The sequence below is a fragment of the Eschrichtius robustus genome, chromosome 2, assembly GCF_028021215.1.
Source record: "Eschrichtius robustus isolate mEscRob2 chromosome 2, mEscRob2.pri, whole genome shotgun sequence".
Taxonomy (NCBI): domain Eukaryota; kingdom Metazoa; phylum Chordata; class Mammalia; order Artiodactyla; family Eschrichtiidae; genus Eschrichtius; species Eschrichtius robustus.
The window spans coordinates 166,607,414-166,628,550 of record NC_090825.1 but is presented as its reverse complement, the minus strand read 5'-3'; the positions used below and the strand labels follow the sequence as shown (position 1 = coordinate 166,628,550).

At 57.2% G+C, this 21,137-nt stretch overlaps 1 protein-coding gene across 1 annotated transcript; it reads right to left on the bottom strand.

Annotated features, from left to right (window-relative positions):
- Window positions 1–8,480: 8,480 nt before the first annotated feature.
- On the bottom strand, window positions 8,481–20,601 carry LSM4 (LSM4 homolog, U6 small nuclear RNA and mRNA degradation associated). The gene is made up of 5 exons (XM_068536730.1): window positions 20,437–20,601; window positions 16,337–16,378; window positions 14,135–14,233; window positions 11,086–11,269; window positions 8,481–9,130 (listed from the first exon to the last, which is right to left on the bottom strand). The coding sequence occupies exons 1-5, from the start codon at window positions 20,437–20,439 to the stop codon at window positions 9,039–9,041; spliced, it is 420 nt and encodes a 139-aa protein (XP_068392831.1). The 5' UTR covers window positions 20,440–20,601; the 3' UTR covers window positions 8,481–9,038.
- Window positions 20,602–21,137: the final 536 nt, after the last annotated feature.

The window sequence follows — 21,137 nt, the reverse complement described above, 5'->3', positions numbered from 1 at the left end:
CGCAAATAGACTGGGAAACTGAGGCCCGAGGGGCGTGGCCTAGCTGGGAAAACCCTGGGCCTCTGGGCTCCAGGTTCCCCCGCCCCTCTGCCCCAGCCCACTTCTATCCCACCGGGTCACAGTCTCCCAAGCCGAGACCGCCCCCGGGGTCGCCTGGCTGGGACGAACTGGTGTTTTGGTTTTGTTCTCCAGCACGCAGACAAACGCAGATAAACGCTGGGCGGCCCCGAGCCGTGTCCTAGTTAGTCGCCACATCTACGTGGGCCTCAGTTTCCTCCACCGGACAATGGGAAGAGAGCTGACATTTACTGCGGGCGCCGGGCTCGGCCTTCGGGAGGGGGGGTGGGAGGGGATTCCCACCCCGAGGGGCGGGGAAGGGAACCGAGAGCCCTGAGGTACGAGCTGGGGACACTAGCCAGGCGGGATTCGAATCCCCGGCTGGCTCCCGGCACCCCCTCCTTACCTCCAGCCCCCTTTCGTCCCTCTCCCTCCGTTTCTTCTCCCCTCCACTTCTTCCCCGCCTCCTCTCCTCACTCCCTCCCTTCCCGGCCCGGCCCCCCTCGCCCCACGCCCAGCTCGGCAGCCCCGCGGGGCCGCTAATTAAATGCAGGGCTGGGGGAAGGGGGACGGCACGCGGTTAACCCCTCCCTGCCGGGCCGTGAAGTGCTGTTGCAGCCGGGGAGGGAGGGACATGTCCGCTGCCAAACTCCTCTCCGCCCAGGACTTCAGGTCCTAGGACAAGCCCGTTTGATGAATGGGTAGATAGAGGCTAAGGGGCCGGCCCCAAGGTTCTGGGCAAGGCCGGATTGATCAGGGCCTCCTAATAGGGGGGTTGGAGCGGGCACATAGTGGAAGGGAAAAGGGAATTATAGTGAGTGAGAAATAAACAAAGGGAGAAAGGCAGAGATGGAGGGAGAGAGAGCGGGAGAGGGAGGGAAGAGAAGTGTTTCTGGTGGAGAAGCACAGAGACAGAGACCAGAGAGAAAGGAGGTGGGAAGAGAGACCAGCTCGAGAAGGCAGGAGACACAGGAAGAGACAAATGATTGTTTTTAAATCAAGCCACATTTTTCACTGGGATGCAGGGCCCTTGGCTGGGGACTGGACCCAGTCTTCTGTCTCGTTGGCATGAAGAGAAGGTGACATTATAAATCTGTACAAGGAAAATATAGTGACTGTCTCCTAGGGATGATCAGTATGTGAGGTGATAAGGGACTCACAGGCCACCTCAGGAGCTGGAGGCCCCAACTGTCCTGGAGGCTCACAGGGCAGGATCCCTGATGCTGGCTTCGGCCCCAGCCTGGCTCACCCACTGCTCATTGACCTCTGACAGGGCTTTGTGGCCTGAAATGCCCAGGGAGCTGTAGGTCACTCCAAGTCCCCACCATGCCCCTGCAGCTCTGGGTCAGGTGGAGAGGACCCAGACACTGGTATTTCACTGCCTGGCTTCCCCTTCTCTCCGCACACTGGCTACTGCCATTGTCAAGCTGGGTAAACTGAGGTTCTGAGAGGGGCCCACATTCTTGGGGTGGAAATAAGTGAAAACATAGATAATATAATATCTGGCAGTGACAAGAGCTATGAAGAAATCTCACTGGGAGGAGGGAAGTGGTGAATACAGAGGGTCCTTGACACCTGCAGACAAAAGGGGTGCCATGAGGAGGCACCTGGGAAGGATGTGTCTGAAAGCTGGATCAGCAAGAGCAAAGGCCCTGAGGTAGGGCTGCAAGGTGTGTTGGAAGAGAATCAAGGAAGAGGCCTGGAGTGGGGTGAGGAAAGGGGAGATGGGAGAAGGTAAGGGTCGGGGGGAATCACAGGGGCATCCATGTTGTCAGCAGCTGGAGTGGGGGATAGTTGGAGTCCTTGCCAGCCCAGGTAGAGCCCGTGACTACCCTCCCTGCCTCTGTTTCCCCACCAGTGTCCATGTTCCAGAGGATGCAGGGGAGGCACAGGGGGCATAGGGACTGCCAAGGGTCACAGGGATCCATCTTCTGCCCTCTGTGAGTGCCACCCTGGCCTCCTCACACTCTCTGTGGCTCCCTGCCCATCTCCCTGCCACCCCTTAGCTCTCTGCCCACTGCTGTCATCGAGCCACCCAACCCTTGCCCATGATGTTCCCTCACCAGTGCCCACCTCAGGAAACACTCTGCAGCTCCCCTACCGAGCAGAGCCCAAAGACTCTCCCTTGGCTGGCTCCCCAATGCCACTGGGCCCCTCACTCAGCCTCCTCACCCCCAGTTTGGCTGCAAGCTCTGCAGGGAGGGGGTGGCTTAGGAGACAGAGAGGCTGACAGAAATGGGAGAAGGTGGGCATCAGGGTCCTTGAACCTGGGTAAAAATAGCTGTCCCCTCTGCCCCTGCCCCCTGTGAGGAGGCGGTAGTGATGGTGGCTGCAGTGATGGGGGATGTGCCCAGAGGAGCATCCGGCAGGGCCCGTGTTGCCATGGTGATGCTGACTCAGAGGCAGAGGCAGGTAGCGGCATCTGGTACCCAGCCGGCCCGCCTCTGCACTCACAGCACCCTCCCCAACCCCCACCCTGTAGCCTCCACTCCACTCCACTCATTTTCTGAGACTAGAGAGGGGTGGGTGAGTCCCTGTGGCAGCTGGGTAAGTTCCTCCACAACCCCCATCCAATCACCTGCTGGAAGGTGGGGGACAATGTTCTCACTGCACTGACTTGGGTACCAGGTCTTCCTCCCTCCATCCACCTGTCGTCCTGCCCATCTGTCTGTCTCTCTGTCCATCCCTCGTTCATACATCTGCCTAACATTTATGGACCACCTCCTGTGTGCCCACATCGTTCTCAGCACAGGGCAGTTACCTCATGCCCATGCAGTCAAGGTATCAGAGAGGGGTCTGGGCTGGGAGGATGTGGGTGAAGACCCCCCGGCCACTTGGGTCCAGGCCTCAAGATGCTGAGGCCCCCTTCTCTCCCTCCTGCTCTCAGTCTCTCCCCCTCTTCCTGCATCTTTCAGTCTCTCTCTCTGTCTCTCCATCTCAAAGTACAGCCCGGACCCTTCCCCACACCCCTCAGGCCCCACAGCTGCTGCCCACCTCCCTCCACCCTCTTTACTTATTCCACTCCAGCCACGCCAGCCTCTGCAGTTTTCCTCCAGCACACCAGCTCATTCCCACCTCAGGGCCTTTGCACATGCTGCTCTCCCTTCCTGAAAGACCCTTAGGGTCTTCACCTGTGTATTTATCTTCTTTAATTCTTGGTTTCCCAATTATCTCTCTACCCCCCCAGGGTATGCCTTCACTTCTCCAACTGTGAAATTGGCATGGTGAGCACAGTATGACTTTATAGTGGGGGGTGGGGATTATGTGCTTAGAACTGTGCCCAACGCAGAGTAAAAACTCAACACAGTTCAAATGTCCAGGAGCTGATGAAGGATAAACAAAATGTGATCCATTCATACAACGGAATGTTATTCAGCCAAATAAAGGAATGAAGCACTGATACACACTACAACATGTATGAACCCTAAAAATATTACGCTGAGTGAAAGAAGCCAGACACAAAAGGCTGCATAGTATGTGATTCCATTTATGTGAAATGTTCAGAACAGGCAAATCCATAGAGACAGAAAGCAGATTAGTGGTTGCCAGGGGCTGAGGAGGAGGGAGTGGGTGTGGGGTTTCTTTTTGGGGTGATGAAAATGTTCTGGAACTAGATACAGGTGGTGGTTGCACAACATTGTGAATGTACTAAATGCCACTGAATTGCTCACTTTAAAATGGTTGATTTTATGTTAGTGAATGTTACCTCCATTTTTTTTTTTAAAGGACATTAGGTAAAAACTAAGGAAATCTGAAAAAAAGTGTGGAATTTAGGCAATAATGGTCAACCTGCTGTGTCTCCAAGACACCCAGCATGCATCTTCCCCAGGGCCTTTGTGCCCGCTGTTACCTCTAGCTGGAGGTTTCAAGTGACAGAGAAGCTGGATCAGACCCCAGGGGGCCAAGGCACAGTCTGACTCCAATCGCTTCCCTCACCTTCCTGTGGCCACAAGAAAGGTCAAGGGGCTTGGTGGTTAGGATGAAGTGTGCCCGGGAGGCTGAATGGTTGGGATGACATCAAAGATATTTGGGTCCCTTGGAGGGAACGGTCTGTTCCCCTGGGGGAGGGAGAAGGATCTGTAACCTATGTGGGGTCCCAAAGCAAGTGGGCAGGGAAGGCAATAGAATTCAGTCCAGCTGGGGGCCCTGTCCTAGGGGCCTGCTTCTAGCAGCCTCATGAACACAAACAACAAGATCCATTTTCTAATTTTTAAGGAAAACTGCTGAGTAATGAAGATCTCCCTGGACAGTGTTGCTGCGCCTGGGCCTCCCCATCCAAGAACCGAGACTTCTGGGGGTTGTGGAAAAGGCTTCGCCCTTCCAGAGAGTTCTGGGGAACCTTGTCGAGTCTCTCCATGGCAACAGGGAGGGAGGGAGGCCACCTCGCCACACTTCACACGGACTTGGGCACTTGGGGACATCCCACAGCCCTGCTGGCCTTGGACGCTTAACGTGCTGGAGGGGTGCAGCGTGGAGGGACAGGTCCTGGGGGTGTTTACAGGGACAGTCTTCAAAGGAACAGAGAAGGGAATGAGGGAGGGGAAGATGCATGAGAACTCGCCAAGTATTTTTAGGCACTGAATGCAGCCCTGAAATATTTCCATGGCCACTCCTAGAGGATGAGCTGGGTGACTATTTCGGTGCCTGGTCCCAGCGGGAGCAGAGTGGGGGTGAGTCACTGCTGGGTGGCTGGGCAAAGACCAGGAGGGGGCTCTCAGGGCAGGACCTTGGGCCTGTAGGGTGACGGCTCCCTGGCCCGGGGCCAGGCGTCTGGTGCTGGGCTCCAGGGTACAGAGGACAGTGGCCTGGCCATTCCCTGTAGCGTGGCACCACTGCCCAGGTCCCCCCTGGACAGCAAGCAAATCACGTTGACCCCACGGCTTATGGAGATAAAGAGGGTCCCGGGTGAGGTTTCAGACACTCCACAGGTGCTCGGTGAAGTGCCTCTCCTATGTTTTCAGGCACGTATGAGGGACTTCCCTGGCGGGCCAGTGGTTAAGACTCTGCGCTTCCACTGCAGGGGGCACAGGTTCTATCCCTGGTTGGGGAACTAGATCCCACATGCATGCCGCAACTAAGAAGTCCACATGCCGCAACTAAATACCCCACACACTGCAACGAAGACCCCGTGTGCTGCAACTAAGACCCAGTGCAGCCAAAAATAAATAATAAATAAATATTTAAAAAAAAACAAACAGGTGCCGACTTCACCTGCCCCCATTCCTAATTCTACACCTGACACAACTGACCAGAGAGAAGGTAAATGGATCCTCCAAGTTCAAGGAGGGGACAGAGGGAGGAGCTCAGAGGAGGCTCTGGAGCGGTGTGTCCTGGGGGCTGTGTGTCCTGGGGAGGGTCGCTCACCCTCTCTGTGTCTGCGCCTGGGCACTGCCTGGCACATGCTAGACTGCTGTTAGTTCACGGCCCTGGGTCTCTTCATCCTCTCTGCCCTTCCCAAGCAGGCCATGGAAGCTCAGGGGATTTGCACTTGCTGTTCCCTCTACCTGTTGTTCCCTGCTCTCTTTCCGAGGCCAGAGGCTTCTCGTTGTTCAGGAATTGGTTTGACCACGTCTCCCTTCTACTCTTTGGAAAGGATCCACCCCAGCATCCTAAGCTTCCTGCAGAACAACAAGCTTATCTGCCTGGGCCCTCACGGTGCCCCTGCCCCTTCTCCTGTCACCTCTGCGACCTCTACCTTGGGCTGAGCCCCCAGCACTGCCTCCTCTTGGTCTCTTGGCTTTCACCCTTGCCTCAGTCTGTTCCAGAACGTTCTGTGGCTTCCCATTTCGCTCAGGGCCTGCACCCGCCCCATTTCCTGTCCTCTCACTTTGCTCCTGTCACCACTTGGCACAGGACCTTTGCACAGGCTGTTTCCCCTTTCAGGAACACTCTTCCCCCAGATGGCTGACTCCTTTGCCTCCCTCAAACCCTTTTCTCAAAGGTCACCCCCTGGCCTGCCTGGACCACCTCTCTCCCTGACCCTTGCTTTCTACTCTGAGGTTATGCATTCGGCTTGTTTGTTGCCAGCTCACCCCCGTGGAAGGTAAGGGCCACCATGGTGGGGACTCTCTGCCTAATTCACAGCTGAGTCTCCAGTGCCTGGGATGGAGCTGTGGCCCCAGTTCCTCTGCCCCCGGCCAGCCCTCTGCTCCCGTTGTGGCAGGCAGCTTCTCCCACTGAGATCGTTTGAGTGGACATCAGACCACTTCCCACAGGCCAAGCAGCCCTTTGTCCACAGAGAGATGTCAGAGGACAGCAAAGCACATGCTGAGCCAGTAGGGGCCCACATGCTGCTGATGCCAGAACATGCGGACCCCAGGGTCCAGTTGAATGGGTGAGGAGGACACCGGCCATCAAGCCTGCCTGGAGGACGTGGGAGGCAGCAGTCTGGGGGCAGGGCCTCCCAGGGGAGGTGCTCTTGGAACAGCAGGTGAGGCCCAGGAGAGGAGGAATCAGCGCAGAAGTGTGTGCAGGCGGGAAAGCAAGAGACACCCTCCCACCTTCCACCAGCTTGCGGGGCTGCCGCTTGAGGCTGCCCGCTGAATCCAGGTCTCTGAAATGGACTCATGGGCCCCAGGGTGAGGCAGCAGGGCCATCCAGGCTGGCACTGGCCCCAGGCTGAGTCACACCCTGGGTGTGTGGGTCTCCCTGACCTGAAGCAGCTGCAGTAAACTCCAAGGGGAGGAGGTCGGGGCCTACAGGAACCACCTACACTTAACCACCTACACTTAAGGTAGCCCGCAGGCTGCAGGTCATGCAGCAGTCAGCTGACGGTGGTGAAAAATCCCTGGGGACAGACCATCAGAAGGGCAGAAAGAAGGAGGCCGAGTTGTGGGAACTAGGCCAGCACTTTTGGTTTCTCTTCTTGTTGAAGGGGCTGAGGCTGGTTTCTTGAAACCAACCAGGAAGACTGGAAAACGGGCTTGTCCTGACACCCAGCTCAGGAGGACGACGCCTTCCGGAAGCCCACGGCACCTAAGCGGCCAGGGCCGGGGAAGCGGCTCATATCACCAGCGGGCAAGGAGAGAACTGGGAGCCCGGACTGCCCGGCTGGAAAGGTCAGGGTTGCCTGGCGCGGCTGGCGGCGCGGACGGGAAGCCGCGATTACGCACGCCGGGGATGCGCCCCCGCGCGGAGACGGGGCGCATCTGGGACCCACGACCCTGAGCTGCGAATGGGCCCTTGGGAACGTCTGAACACGTTCCTGGTCCAGAGCTGGGTAAGGGAAGAAAAACCAAAATGCGAAGAGCAGGAAGGGGCGGGGCTCCTAAAGGGCTTCTCATTCACAGCCGCGCAGGACACCAGAGCCCCACGGATTTCATCAAAGCCTGACTGGAGACGACCCGCGCCCGGCAGGGGGGAGACCTAGCCCCCCAGACCAAGGCCTCGGAGGCCATAATGGGACTCTGCGTCCAGGGCCATGGGGGAGGGGAGTTGTGAACACGGCCCCCTCCCTCCCCAACCGTCCTCTTCTTGCACCTTCATGTCAGCCGGGCCCCTGCACAGCCCACGTCTGTGATGAGGAAGGTGGGTTCTCAGGGCCCAGGTCACACTCAGACCCCACACCCATGTCCTCAACCTATGCCAAAGTGTTGCTTTGTCACTAGGCAAGGATTCAGGCAGCAGCAGCTCCCTGGAGGGGGGGCCCGGGGAAGAAGCAATGATGGGGGCGAGAGTGGTGGCAGGGAACGGCACTCTCCAGATAGGATGGGGCTGAGAAATCTTAGTCAGAGGTCTTCGAGCTAGCTAGGCCAGCACTTTGCAGACCTGATAAGTGGCAGTTCTACAGGCACCACCACCTTTTCTTCCAATCACCCCTCAGAACCGGTCTCAACCCCGTGACAGGTAGAACCCGCCCGCACCCACAGGAATCGGCCTCCTAACACCAGCACTGTCTCTGCGGTTCCCAGGAATATCGGTCAGCAGACCATGTCACTGGAAACATTTTCACAAGTGCTGGCTCAGCGTCTCAGACAAATCACGGGGTTGTGGAGAGGCAGTACCCTGACTTGAAGAAGAGGTAAAAGGTTCACGAAAACCTTCCTCATGTGTTCCTCGAAGCAGCCGCCTGTCACAGCTTCTCTCTCGGTGAACTCTGGTGTTAATGGTGCTTGCAAAACAGGGACGGAGGGCAGAACACTGGTGGCAAGGCCAGGCGGTGTGGGTGTCCCGCTGGCTCCCACCTGGGACTTTCCTCCCCACAAAGAGAGGAGGGGGTCGCCTACTGACCAGAGCCCAGTCTTGCCTTCCACGTTTTTTAAGAGGCTGCTGAGGGACATGGGAACCAGTGTCCCAACGAAATGCTTCCCCTCAGTGAGAGGCCACAGGGTACAAAAGGAAACTTCTTGCATGGGGCTGTGATTTCCTGAGGACACTACCTACTAGATGCACCCAGTGGTTCAAAAGGAATTATGGACTTACAGTTTGTAGTTGTATTTGTTTTTATTTTTGTAACACAAAGAGAGACGAAGTGAAGGGACAGGGCCCAGCGTCGTCCCCCAGAACAGCTTCTGAGGCATACGTTCGCCTGGATTCGTTTTGAAAAGGTAATTTTGGGGTCCGTGTTTCAGGAAACTCTCCAGGCTGTCAATCTCAGTGCAAACAGCTTAAAATAAAAACCTCCCGTCTGTTCACCACACAGGGATCTAACACAAAATGCAAAACAAACCTGTTTGGAAAATGCCTGCCCTTAAAACAAGAGGGAGGGCTTTAAAGATGCATTAAACACAGAATCTTCCAGGAATCAAGTTGGCTGCGACTTCACAAAACCAGAAGCACAGAATAACGTTTCCAACTGTAGAATGCTGGCTGACAAAAAAAGAGGAGGATCACAAGATGACAGGCAGGGGGTCCTCCCCCAACACCTGCCTCTTCTTTTTGTTCTGAACAGACTCATAAACTGGAGAGTAGAAACGCGGCCTTGCGGGTGGAAGCAGATGCTCGGAGGCGGCGGCTCAGTCTCTGGGGAACAGAGGAGCAGCTCACTGTTTGCCCGCCTGTCTGCCTGGCTTCTTTTCTGGTTGACCTCTGCTGGTGCCTGGGATTCCACCTCGGCCCCGGCCACCAAACACACCTGTGAGACAGGGGAAAGGGGCTTCAGCAGAGCCGGGCTGGGAGGCCCACTGTGGACTGGGAACAGGAACTGGAATCCTTAGACTATGGCCAAGTTGTTTAATCCCTCTGAGCCTCAGCTTCCACTTCTGTAAAGTGGGGGCAGTGATCCTACCTCTGGCGGGAAGGGCAGGTTGAGAATCTGAGGTGGAGTGTTGACCAGGGCTGGGCATGGGCAGTGCTCCAGAACATTCTCAGTGTGACAAGGGACCAGACCAGGCCCCCCAGGGGTGTGAAGGATGCCAGGGAGGACAGAGGTTGGCACCAAGTCACACTGGGGCTTGGGGCGGGCTTCCTGGAAGAGAGGGCTGGGGGCCAAGGTGGAGGGCAGTAACCAGAAGGACAAAGCCAGAAGGGCTTCCAGGAGGGGGGGGGGCACGAGCTAGGACAAGGCCTGGACTCAGTCCAGGGATGGGACAATGACCCCCAGCTGTGAGGCTGGGAGCTGCACCAGGGGACCTGGGCCTTCCTCGCTCTGGCACCACCCACCTCTGGCCCAGGAGAGAAGCGTCTGGGTGGTTTGTGTGTGTCCAGCCTGGAGAAGGGGCAGGGGAGCCTCCTGAGCCCTGACCTCTGCAGTCAGTGGTGGGGCTGTTTCTAAAATACATTTTACGTGGAGCAACGGCACTGCTGTTGGGGGAGGTGGGTAGTCGGAGGGAGGGCCTGCCCCCGGCCCAGGGAGGTCCCAGAAGGATCAGGGCAGCATGGGGACATGGAAATGTACACACAGGCCCCCTTCCTCCACAGACATGCAGGGGGCCCTCTGGGGACAGAAGCCAATGCTGGCAGGGTCTGCCTAACCTCATGTCTCATGGGGCAAGACCAGCTTTGCCAAGGGGAGCCTGGCTATGCGGGGATCCCTGTGAGATTTCCACTGGCTGTGGAAGGCCCTGTGGCCTCGGTTCGGACCTGCCCGAGCAAGCCGCTCTCCCTGTCCTCCCTGCTCCTTCAGGCAGTTTACTTGACAGTGGTGGCCCCCAGTGAAGAGTCTACCCCTGGGGCCAGGTCCTGGGACCCCTGGGGCCCTGCTCACCCCCATCCTAGGCTACCCTCCACCTGGGGTGCCCTCCTGCCCTCTTCCGTCTGGCTCCTTTCTGACTGTCACGTGAGCCTCAGCTCATGGCTGGCTCCTGTGTCCTTCCCAGCCCTGCCCATGAGCCCCCAAGGTGGGCCCCGGGCCTGGCACACAGGAGGCCCCTCCAGATGCAAGAGACAAAGCCAGGTCCCTCCAAGAACAGGAGCCAGGCGGGGGAGGCGGGGAAGGGCAGGGTCTGCAGATGGCCTCTGGGCTGAGGCCCCAGCTGACTGCACAAGTTTAACTTTATGCCAGATTTATAATCTCAGGGTGGTGTGGTGGGATCTATCCAAAAGGCGTGACCTTGGCTTTGTATAAAGGAGTCATAGCAGGGAAGGGTCCCATGCCGGGGCCCCGCGCTAGGGTCCTCACCCGCAGTCTAGTGAGGCGGGCACCGCGGGACCCTCTCTGCAGAGGGGAAACTAAGCCTTGGCGAGGTGCCCAGAGCACCTGCCAGGAAACACAGGCAGGGCTCAAGTCCCAGGTCTACGTGGGCCTGGACCCGGACCTAAGGGAGCACTGAGAGCCACTACAGGGCAGGAGGGCCCAGGTGGGTGAGGGTCAGCACTGACCACTAGGACTCAGCTGGGCTCCCCGGGTTGGGCTCCTGCGGCGGGGCAGGCGGCAACCAGCAGCGTCAGCTGTTCCGCAGAGGAGCCCCATGAGTCACAGCCCCCCAGCTCCATGTAGGAGGGGCTCAGAGCCAGGCCCTCGGCACCATGACGGCACCAGCCAAGAATGTCAACACTGGGCCGGGACGGATGCCACGTGCTGCAGTCACCCCCGCCAATGGGGAGGCCCCAGCAGCCTGCTAGGGAGGAAGCAGGGAGAGAAGGGCATACCTCGCCCGGCGCCCCCCATTCCGCGGCCCTTCTGCTGCTTCTGCTGCTGCAGGCCACCGCGGCCGCGGCCCTTGGCCACCACCTCCTCCTTGACCATGTCGATGATCTCATCAGGGATGCGCAGGTACTTGATGGTGCTGCCGCGGATGTAGCACTCGGGCATCCGCCAGAATTTGTCCCCGTCCTGTGACAGAGGGGGTGTGTGTCAGATCTGTGGCGGGTAGGGTCCCTGCAGAGCAGGTGCAGATGCCAGGGCAGCATCTGTCCCCTCAGGCCGCCTGCACCTGGCATCGCCCCCACAGGCTGCAAAGTTCTTCGTCCTGGACGGGACACTGGAGGGGCCGCCCTCCAGCAGGATCTCTCCAGATCCTTGGCAGCCCTTCACACATGAGAGAGGGTGGGGCAGGGCCTCTTGAGAAGCCTCCGCGTCCTCAGCCTGTCCTCCAGTGGGGGATGCAGCCCGAAGCCTGGAGAGGGCTGAGGCTGTCCCACGTGCCAGGTGCTGCCACAGCCCAGCTCCTCCCCCTCCTGCCCCCAGCCTTCCAGAACTCACCTTTTGGAACCCTCTCTATGCACCCTGACTCATTCATTCACACAAGTATCTCGTGGCAGGGTCTGAGCTGGGCCTGGGACACAGGTGAGCAGGACAGAGACCCTGTGTGATGGGTGAAGAGGGCCAGGAGGGGGTGGGGAGCCAGGTCTGGGGCCAGCCAGGGGCAGCTCCCAGTGATGCCAGTTTTCAGGGGAGCTAATGGAAGCTAGAGAGACAAGGGGCTTGTAAAGTTGCAGACTCCTGAGCAACGCCGACCCTGCAGTTTTTAGGATGCTGACTGTTTCCTCCCCACCACCACATACCCTGCGACCAGCACAAGGCCTTCCCTCCACGCCACCTCCTGCTGCCCTTGGGCGGGAGCCCGGAGCCTCATCCATCAGATGAATTCTCCGGCCCCACCCCTGTTGCCCAGGCCAGAAGCCTGGGTAACCCCTCCCCCCACACCCCTAGAAATCAGACCAAGACACCTCTCTGCTTAGATCCCAATCAGCGCCCCGTTGGCCCAAGGACGAGGTCCAAACTCCTCAGTGTGGTTCCAGAGGGCCTGAGATCCAGCCCCACCCTGGCTGCCCTCTCTCGGCACTCGATGTGCCTTCCAGATGGAACTTTCTGGAACACACACAGTGGGCTTCTGGCCCCCAGCACTTTGCACACGTTGTTCCCACCTTTTCATGTCTGGCTAACTCCAGCCCTCAACAGGCCTTGCTTCCAGCCTCCCTGCAACCCCCAGTCCTCCTGCATGACACTCATCAGCGGTGCCTGGGCCGATCTGACCCAGCCCAGTGGAGGTACTCGGCAGGGACAAATGGAATGTTTGCGAGCCAACTCTTCCCAGGAACACACACGAGAGCCCCCGACCCATACAGGAACCCCAAGAGGCCTCAGAGCATTCCTTTCCCAGAAATGGTAGGCGAGGGGCCAAGTCCGTGGGGATGCAAAGTACAGCCAGACAGAAACAATGATTGTGTGGAAGCTCAGGGCTGGGGCTGGGGCCGGCGGCTCAGCGCGAGGCTTTCCCTCAGCCAAGGGCAGGCCGAGCCCAGCGCGCTCCCTGTAGGAACAGGGTTTACTGTGCTTTCCATGGGGTCAGCTAAATGCCTCCCGACCCTTGCTCTCCCGTGCTTTCTCAGCCCCTGGGGTCTCTGTGTTCAGCCACCTGCTACCCAAGGGAAGGAGGGGCTGCCATCACCTGTTTACAGATGAGGACTCCGGGTGGCCTGTGTGAGACGGTACCTCCCACCAGCCTCTCCTCCCAACCGCTGGGTCACAGAGTGGGACTCCCCAGGGGGAGCCACGTGTCCAGTCTCGGCTGGCCGTGGAGGCCGGACGGACCTTGCCCCAAGACCCAGTGATTGGTTCTAGGTGCCAGAAGTGGACACAGACCTAACGGCGGTGTGCAGAAGGACAAGTGCTCAGCTGTGCACTGCGGCACCGTCTGCCACAGGCACACTGGAAACACCTGCCACCAGGAGTTCGGTCCCAAGAAGCAGGTCACAGAGCCGAGCAGGTGAGGGCAGGGGGTCACAGCCCTCTGTCTGCCTTTTGGGGTGTAAACTGTCCAGGAGCACAGACCGGGGCGAGAGTGGCCGCCTTGTGCTCTGCTGTATGCTGGCGTGGCGAGCCCTGGGGGCACACTGCCTGTGGCTCAAGACAGCCGGGCCCTGCCTGGGCCCCCCAGGAGCTTCCTCCCCGTAACATGAGGGGCTATCTTGGGCAGGGGGACGGAGACCGGAATAAGGTGAGAGGAAAGCTCTAGCAGAAGCCAGTGCAGATTAGGGGGAGGGAGTCCTGCCTTCCTCACTGTCCTCATCACTCTGTGGATCACCCCAAGGCGGGGAAGGCCAGTGACCCTGGGGAACATTCTCCCCCACCCCGGCCCTGCACTTCCTGGTTTCAGGCCTCAGGGGAACCACGCCCTGTGGTGACCCGGACATCCCACGGTCACGCCACCACGGCCCACATGGTGGGCAATGCCCACAACCAGGATCAAAGGCAGCAGAGGCTGATAAGGAGGGTGGGGCCTGCCCTGGAGGCCACCCCTCCCTGTACAGCAGGGATTTATGGCCAGAAGCACCCCCCAGGCCCAAGTCCTTCTTGGTCAGGGGTGGCACCCGGGGGTGCGGGAGCAGCTCAGTACCTGCCGGGCAGCATCCCCGCAGGTGCAAAGTCCAGGGCACTAGAGAGACTTGGAGCCTTGTCCGGCTGTCCCCCCCGCCCAGCATCCTGCCCAGTCCCTTGGGCCCCACCCCTGCAAGGGGCTCCGCCCCTGGCAGGATGACCGGTTGTATAGGCTGAGGTAGGCACCCTCCCACTCCTCCCACACGTCCAGGGAAGGGCTTCTACCCCACTTGGAAGCAAGGATGCTGAGGCTCTGTAAAGCCCCAGGTCCCAGTGCGCATTCCTGGCCACACGACCCCCATTCGCTGTGCCCACCAGACCGGCGCTGCCCCAAGGCCCCCAGGCAGCGGGTGCAGACTCGGGGCGGAGGGCACTCACCCTGGACGTGCAGATCACCTCACGCAAGTTGATGTTCATCCAGTTGTCGCAGCTCACCAGGTGCCCATTGTACGTCTCCCCATTTTTGAGCTCCACCAACTGGAGAGAAAACGGGTCCCACGTCAGTCTCAGGCCCCAAGGGAGGTGCAGACTTACCCCGAAGAGCAGGCCACCACCACCGGGCCTCATTCAGACACATCCTCAGCTCTTCTTGGGACCCACTGGCCACAGCACACGGTGCCCAGGCCCCCAGGGGCCCACCTTACAGGAGACACGCTCTGCTTTCTCGGTACGCTTTGCTGGGCATTGTAGACTTTCTACGATGAAACCATTTTTTTGTGTGTGGAAGAAACAAACAGACAAAAAACCCCCCCACATCTTTAAAGGAATGAGTGAGGGTGGCCAGGGGCCGGGCAGGTGCCCGGTGATGGCACACGTGTGATCCTTGGTGGTCTGGAAAAACTGTTTTTCATTGCAATAACTACTTGCTTATTTTGATGTGTTTCGGGAAAAGCGCGTCATGCGGAAGACAGGCTTTTGCTAGGAAAAGGCTGAGACTTAAAAAAGAATCAACTTAGAGAATGAACTTATGGTTACCAGAGGGGACTGGTGGGGGGAAGGGATAGTTAGGGAATTTGGGATTGACATGTACACAGGACTATATTTAAAATGGATAACCAACAAGGAAGTACTGTATAGCACAGGGAACTCCGCTCAATATTATGTAACAACCTAAATGGGAAAAGAATTTGAAAAAGAATAGACACGTGTATATGTATAACCGAATCACTTTGCTGTACACCTGAAACTAATAACATTGTTAATCAACTATACTCCAACATAAAATAAAAAGTTTTAAAAAAGAAAATCAACTCTCGGGGCTGGAGAGGCACTGGGCTCACAGCCGCCACCTCTGCATCGTTCCGTGGGCCGGGCATGGGCGCAGGCGCCGGCATAATGAGCGCCAGCGGCAGCCTGGTCCGTGCCTATGACTTCCTGCTGAAGTTCCTGCTGGTGGGTGACAGTGACGTGGCGAGGGTGAGATCTTGGCGAGCCTGCAGGACGATACAGCCGAGTCCCCGGACGGCCACCTGGCAGACATCATGTGCTCTCGTGCTGCCTTCTGCAGTGCTGCAGACATTTTCCAGCTACTCTGCCCGTTTCCCTTGGCAACCACTTTAAGATTTAAAATATGATTTGTAAAGTCATCACTTTCAAGTTTGGAAAAGAAAAAAGAAAATAAAGGAATCAACTCAGCTATCTGCCCAAGAGAAACGAAGACATACATCCATGGAAAAATGTGTTCACGGATGTTCCCAGCAGCTAAAGTCTTCACGAATAGCCAAAAAAGTGGAAACAACCCAAATGTCCATCATCAGTGGACAAATGGATAAATAAAACGTGATGTATCCACACAATAGAACATCACCTGGCCGTAAGGAATGAAGCTTTGACACACGTTACAATGTGGACAAACCCCGAGAACATCATGCTGAGTGAAGGAAGCCAGACACGAAAAGCCACATGTTGTGTGATCCCACTTACAGGAAATGTCCAGAACAGGCAAATCCACAGAGACAGAAAGCAGATTAGTGGTTGCCAGGGGCTGGGGCGGGGGGAGGGGGAGGGGAGCAGCTGCTAATGGAGACTGGGTCACCTTCTGGGGTGACAGGATTGCTCTGGAACTACATAGAGGTGGTGGCTGCACAACACTGTGAATGTACTGAACGTCCCTAAACTGTACTTCAAAAGGTTGAATTGTATGGTATGTGAATAACGTCTGAATTAAAAAAAAGACAACAGAACATGTTGACAGATACTACACTGTATCACGAAAGGACAAAAGCAGCTGAGGGAATGAGCATCGCATGAACCTATCCATATTTTAAAAAATCATTCACGTTTACACACACGTTAAAAGTCCAGATGTGTATATATTAAAGAATAGTTACATTGTTGGGAAGATGAACGAAGAGGGGCTTCCACTTTCTATGAATCTCTAGTATTTGACACTTTTAATAAGCATGTATTACTTTGATCAGGAGCAGAAATGACACAGGTCCTGACGCATGTGGGAGGGAAAAGAGGACAGGCAGGAAGTGGTTTTGGCTGGAGGCACCTCACCCTTTGCCCAGTGTCCCTGTCCCTGTGCTGAGGCTGGTCCCCGCTGAAATGTGCCATCCCAGACCGGCACGTACTCACCATTGGGTGATTCTGAGCCGTTTTCAGCAGTGACAAAGGAAGCTGAAAGGCAAACAAAAGCACATGACTTGTTTCATCAGCGCTGTGGAGCCCTGGCCTCTGGGCAGGGCTGGGACTCCAGGAGCACACATTCCCCGACAGAAACGCAGCTTCTGAACTCTGCCGAAGCCCAGGACACATACCTGCCTCCTAGTTTAGGACAGAAGAGTCTCAGGAACACCCCCACCCCTGCAATCGCAGAGGCAGCTGCCCTCTGGTCTTGGCGCTGACCATTCTGGGCATTTCTTTGTAGCTCAGGCTGCATATATATAGTCCCACCCCTGACAGGACCAGGTGTAGCCCTCCATGCTTATCAACAGCATCACAGCACACGGGTTCTGCTGCTGCTTGCATTTTTTGCTCCACTGATGTTTCTGAGATACATCCAGGTTGATACATGCAGCTCTAGCCGGGCCTTTCATTTTCGGCATGGTAGGTGGTTATCATCACACCCACTTTATGGACAGAGACACTGCGGCTTAGAGACTGAGGAACTTGCCCGGCACCAGAGAGCTAGTGAGAGACGGAGCTTGACTTGACCCCATCTGTCAGAAGCCAGCTCACGCTGAGCCCGCACTTCAGGGGGCAGCCCTGATTGAACCAAGAGTGATTTGGCCAGGCGCAACTGGCCTCCCGATCTGAGGAGGCCACATCTGAGCTGGGTGTTCATAGAGAAATTCACCAGGTGAGAGGAAGAAACATTTCAGAAGAAGCCTGTGGTCACTGCAAGTGAGAGCAGATAAAGGATGGGATTTAAAAACTCCCCCTGATAAGGTGAACTTTCAAGATAGTTCTTTTCCCATTATTACTGAATTTCTTTTTTATAAAAAACATATAGTGTAATTGGGGAAAAAAAATCAGTTCTTTTCATTTTGGGTACACAAATCACGACCCATACACTGGGGCCTGTCTCTGGGTCTCCAGAACGGTGACTCAGGTGGCAGTGCTTGGGTCCAGGGTCCAGTGACAGCCTATCCAGTATAGCCAGGTGAAGGTTCTAGACCAAGGGCCCCACAAGATGGGAAACTGCCTCAGCAAGGACCACACCTTGCCCAAGCAACTTTGGAATTCTAAGTTGGCCTGAGCCCCAGGACTTCTTGGCAGGGGAGTCCCAGCCCACCCTCACCCTCCAATAGGGGGCAGCTGCTTCTCCAGGTGGTGGGGACTGTGAGGCCTCTCTCAGGAGGCCACAAGGGGCCCTCAACCCCCAGAGGATGGCTCCCTATGGAAGGGCTTGGTGGGGGGGATATCTCACATCCCACGGGCCTTCCCTAAGAGCCACCCGGGGAAGATCCAGGGGCGGCAGGAAGCCAGGCCCAAGCCCACTTCCTGCACTGGCTTCCTGGAAGGGCACGATAAGGAGGAAGGAGCCACGTGGAGAGGAGGTGGCTGCTCCGAGGAGGGTGGGCAGGCAGGCTGGGGTCCCAATGTGGCCAACCTGCAGCTCCTGCCCTCTCCTCTGGAATGCATCTGTGTGAGGCTGCCGGGTGCGGAGAGCTGGAGGCTCAGCCGCGCATGCGGGAGCCACACACCCAGGGGGTATTTTACAAGGGAGAAGCCTCACGCTTTGCTGGGCAAGCCTGTTCTGTGTGTCCACAATGGGAATCTGGACCAGGGCGATGACACACCTAGGTCCTCCTCCCAGACCACCAGAGAGGGGACAGGGCCAGCTTAGCCCTGGAAGGCGAGAATGAAGATGGACTCAGTGCTGAGAGGTGGAGGGAGGGTCACAGCACTACCCTCAAGGCCCCTGTAGATGAGGCACCAGCGGTAGAGCAGATGGGACCTGCCCAGGGACACGGAGCAAGACCCGCTAAAGCCGGGGAAAGTAGGCTGATGCCTGTCAGCAAGGGACCCACAGACGTCCTTCAATGGCATACAGAGCTTCTATGCCGGTCCCTCTCAGGTTGCCACCCTGTCCCAGCTACTGGCAGCACAGCCCTGAAGGACCCACAGCCTCCTTAGCTGTGGCTGGCAGTGTGCCCTCAGAACACGGCCGCGACACAGATGGGTCCAGCACCTGCTCACAACCCTCGCCTGCGCAGCCGCTCCCTAGGCGGCCCACAGAGCCAGGCCTGACCCAGCTCCAGCAAACTGGCCCACTCTGCTCCTCACACACCATGCCCGGTGCTGCTGGCCAAGCTTTGTTCCTCGGTTCCCTCTGCCTGGGGTGCCCTTCCCCAGGCTGCTGGCTGCTCCCTCAGCCAGGCCCTCACTATAACCCCATCGAGGGAACGAGGTTTCCACCTGGGCCACCCTCTGCTGTTTCTATTATAGGACGTAGCCAGTCTCTAATTAACTTGTTTATTTATTATGTCTCCCTGGCTAGACTGGAAGTGCCACAAGCCTCCTGCTAGACTGGAAAATTCAGAGGGTGTGGACTTTGTCCAGCACTGAACACCGGGCCAGGCACACGTGAAGGACTCAGTAAATATTTTCTGAACAAATACGGCACACGCCACCAAGGGAGGCACTTGGGGCAGGGGGGATTCTTGCTCAAAGGAGAGGTGGCACTGGGGTAGCAATGCCAAGCAGTGGTCACATCTTGCCATCTTCTACGTCCTTGTCCCCAAACTGTGCTGGAGACAGAGGCGAAAGGAAGGGGAAGATCCCGGTGAACTTGAAAGCCAAGGGGAAGGGGTGGCGGCGGCAGGGGTGGGGGGATGGAAGACACTTGAAGGTGCCAGGGAGACAGGAAAGGGCCAAACACACAGTTCAGTGGGAGACAGGGTCATCTGGAGTCGGGAAAGTCATAAAAAAGCTTCAGGCATGAGAATTCCTTTTTCTGGCCTTTCTCAGAACGCCTGGGGTCTGACCCTCAGGCCTGGGCCAATCCAGGACTAGACCTAATGGTATCCTGAGGCTCCCAACTCAGGAAGCTGCTGCAGACCACCCACTCCCTCGCCCAGACCTCTGCTTCCGGCCCTGCCCTGACCACAGGGAACAGGCAGTGTGTCATGCCTTGTCCACTCCTGAACACTCCTCAGAAGGCGGCAACAGGCTGAATGAAGGAATCTGTACTTCGCACAGACACCGTTCTAGGCTCTGGGACTATATGAGGATAAAAAACAAAGATCCTGTCTCCATGCAACTTAAAAGATGCATTCTTCCAGTTCTGCCCAGTCCCTCAGACCAACTCTACCCTCCAGCTGAGAGGAACCTGCTTCCTTCTCTCCATCCCTACACTGACCAGGAGAATTTAGTGAATCCTCATGGTCGACTCTGAAAAATGTGCAGCCACCATCTCAGAGCAACTCAGGTGCTGATGGGCCAAGTACTCTCCCAAGAAGCTCCCAGCTCTCAATTCCTCTGTGTGGACCTCCGTTTCCCTGTCATACGCTGGGGGCACAGGCGCTCTCTGGGTTAGATCTACAACTTCCACAACTTGTGAGTGCCATGGCCCTGGGGAGGCTTCCTGTCAGGGCCTCAATTTTTCTTTTTGTGAACTGGGAGGATGCAGTTAGTCCATCCTTAGCTCAAAATGCCCCCTCTCCCTCTGAACAACATACTGTATGACACAGGAAGAAGCAAACCCTTCTCCGGGTCTGTTTGTCAGCCTGAAAAAGACAGGCACAGGAGGTTGTGCGGCTAGCATTCTAAGGGCCTTACAAGCCCTGACATTCCTTAAATTGGTTTAATTTGAGAACGCACACCGGCCCCCTACTTCCTGACGCTCTAGCTTTACAATCTATGAGGTTAGACTGGGTCGGATGCACTCGGAGTCACTTCCCTGCCCGAAAAGTCACTCTGCTGCATTCACCGGGCCCTTCGGTGGGTCCCCTTCCTCTCCGGCCTGTTTCCCCACCTGAAAAATGGGAAGACTGCGGCCAGACCGCTATACTATGATTACACGTTCGTTCAGTCACAAGTTCCCCTGAGACCGACTGCTGGGTGTCCTGAGAGAAGCCCCTGCCGTCCCCGGTCTCAGTTACCACCCCCTCGGGCCGGGAAGGGGGGGGGGGACTCGAGGCCTGGATGGTACGCTCGCTCCGCATCACCCCTACCCCAGCACCCGCCCCGAGGGCCCTTGGCGGCCGGCTCCCCCGTCGCCTTGCCCTCACCATGGTGTCGGCGGGGACCGGGCTCCCCGGCCACTTCCGCCACCGCCGCCGCCGCTCACGTTCCCGCCGGTAGCAGCCCCGCTGCGCGCCACTAGGCTGAAATGGAGTGGCAGCGACGCGAGCCAGTCAGAGAGGGGCTCGTGGGAAGGACAACCAATCCACGCAGAGTAAGGCGAGGCCTACTAAGCACGAGGGCGGGGTGGGCCGTGTTCTCACAGGAGAAATAAGGGACAGACTCGTAAAGTGCCGCCGTGAGTGCTGCAAAAGGGGGGGGGGGCGGAGCAATATGCGCAGGCGCAGGAGACCTTGTGGGTAAGGGCGCATGCGCAGGTGAAACCCTCGCGGATCTCGGCTCCACGCTGTGGGCGAAGGTGGTTATCACCTCCAGTTTCGAGACAGAGAAATGGAAGCTCTTTGGTTCTTATTGGGATGTGCTTAATGTCTCCTTTCGGGCCCCTCCTCTCCTGAGTCTCATTGTTGTAGTTGACCATTATCCAAGGCACGTCTTTTGGTAGGTTGGAATCCCGGCTGTGCCCTTTGAGCCTCAGTTTGCCTCCCTTTGAAATGGCCGTAATAATAGTGTCTGCGCTAGAAGGTTGCAGTGAGGACGGAACGAGTTAAGCCACGGAAAAGCACGTAGAACAGAATCTGGCACATACTGAGCACTTGATACACGGGTGTGCAACATTGAGCACCTACTA

Excerpts from the sequence above, each read along its gene's own strand:
- LSM4 (XM_068536730.1), bottom strand. Across the intron at positions 14,234-16,336 it reads CGGCTCAGAATCACCCAATG|TTGGTGGAGCTCAAAAATGG; the intron begins GTGAGTACGTGC and ends TTTTCTCTCCAG. Across the intron at positions 9,131-11,085 it reads AATGGGGGGCGCCGGGCGAG|GTGTGTTTGGTGGCCGGGGC; the intron begins GTATGCCCTTCT and ends CCTGTCTCACAG.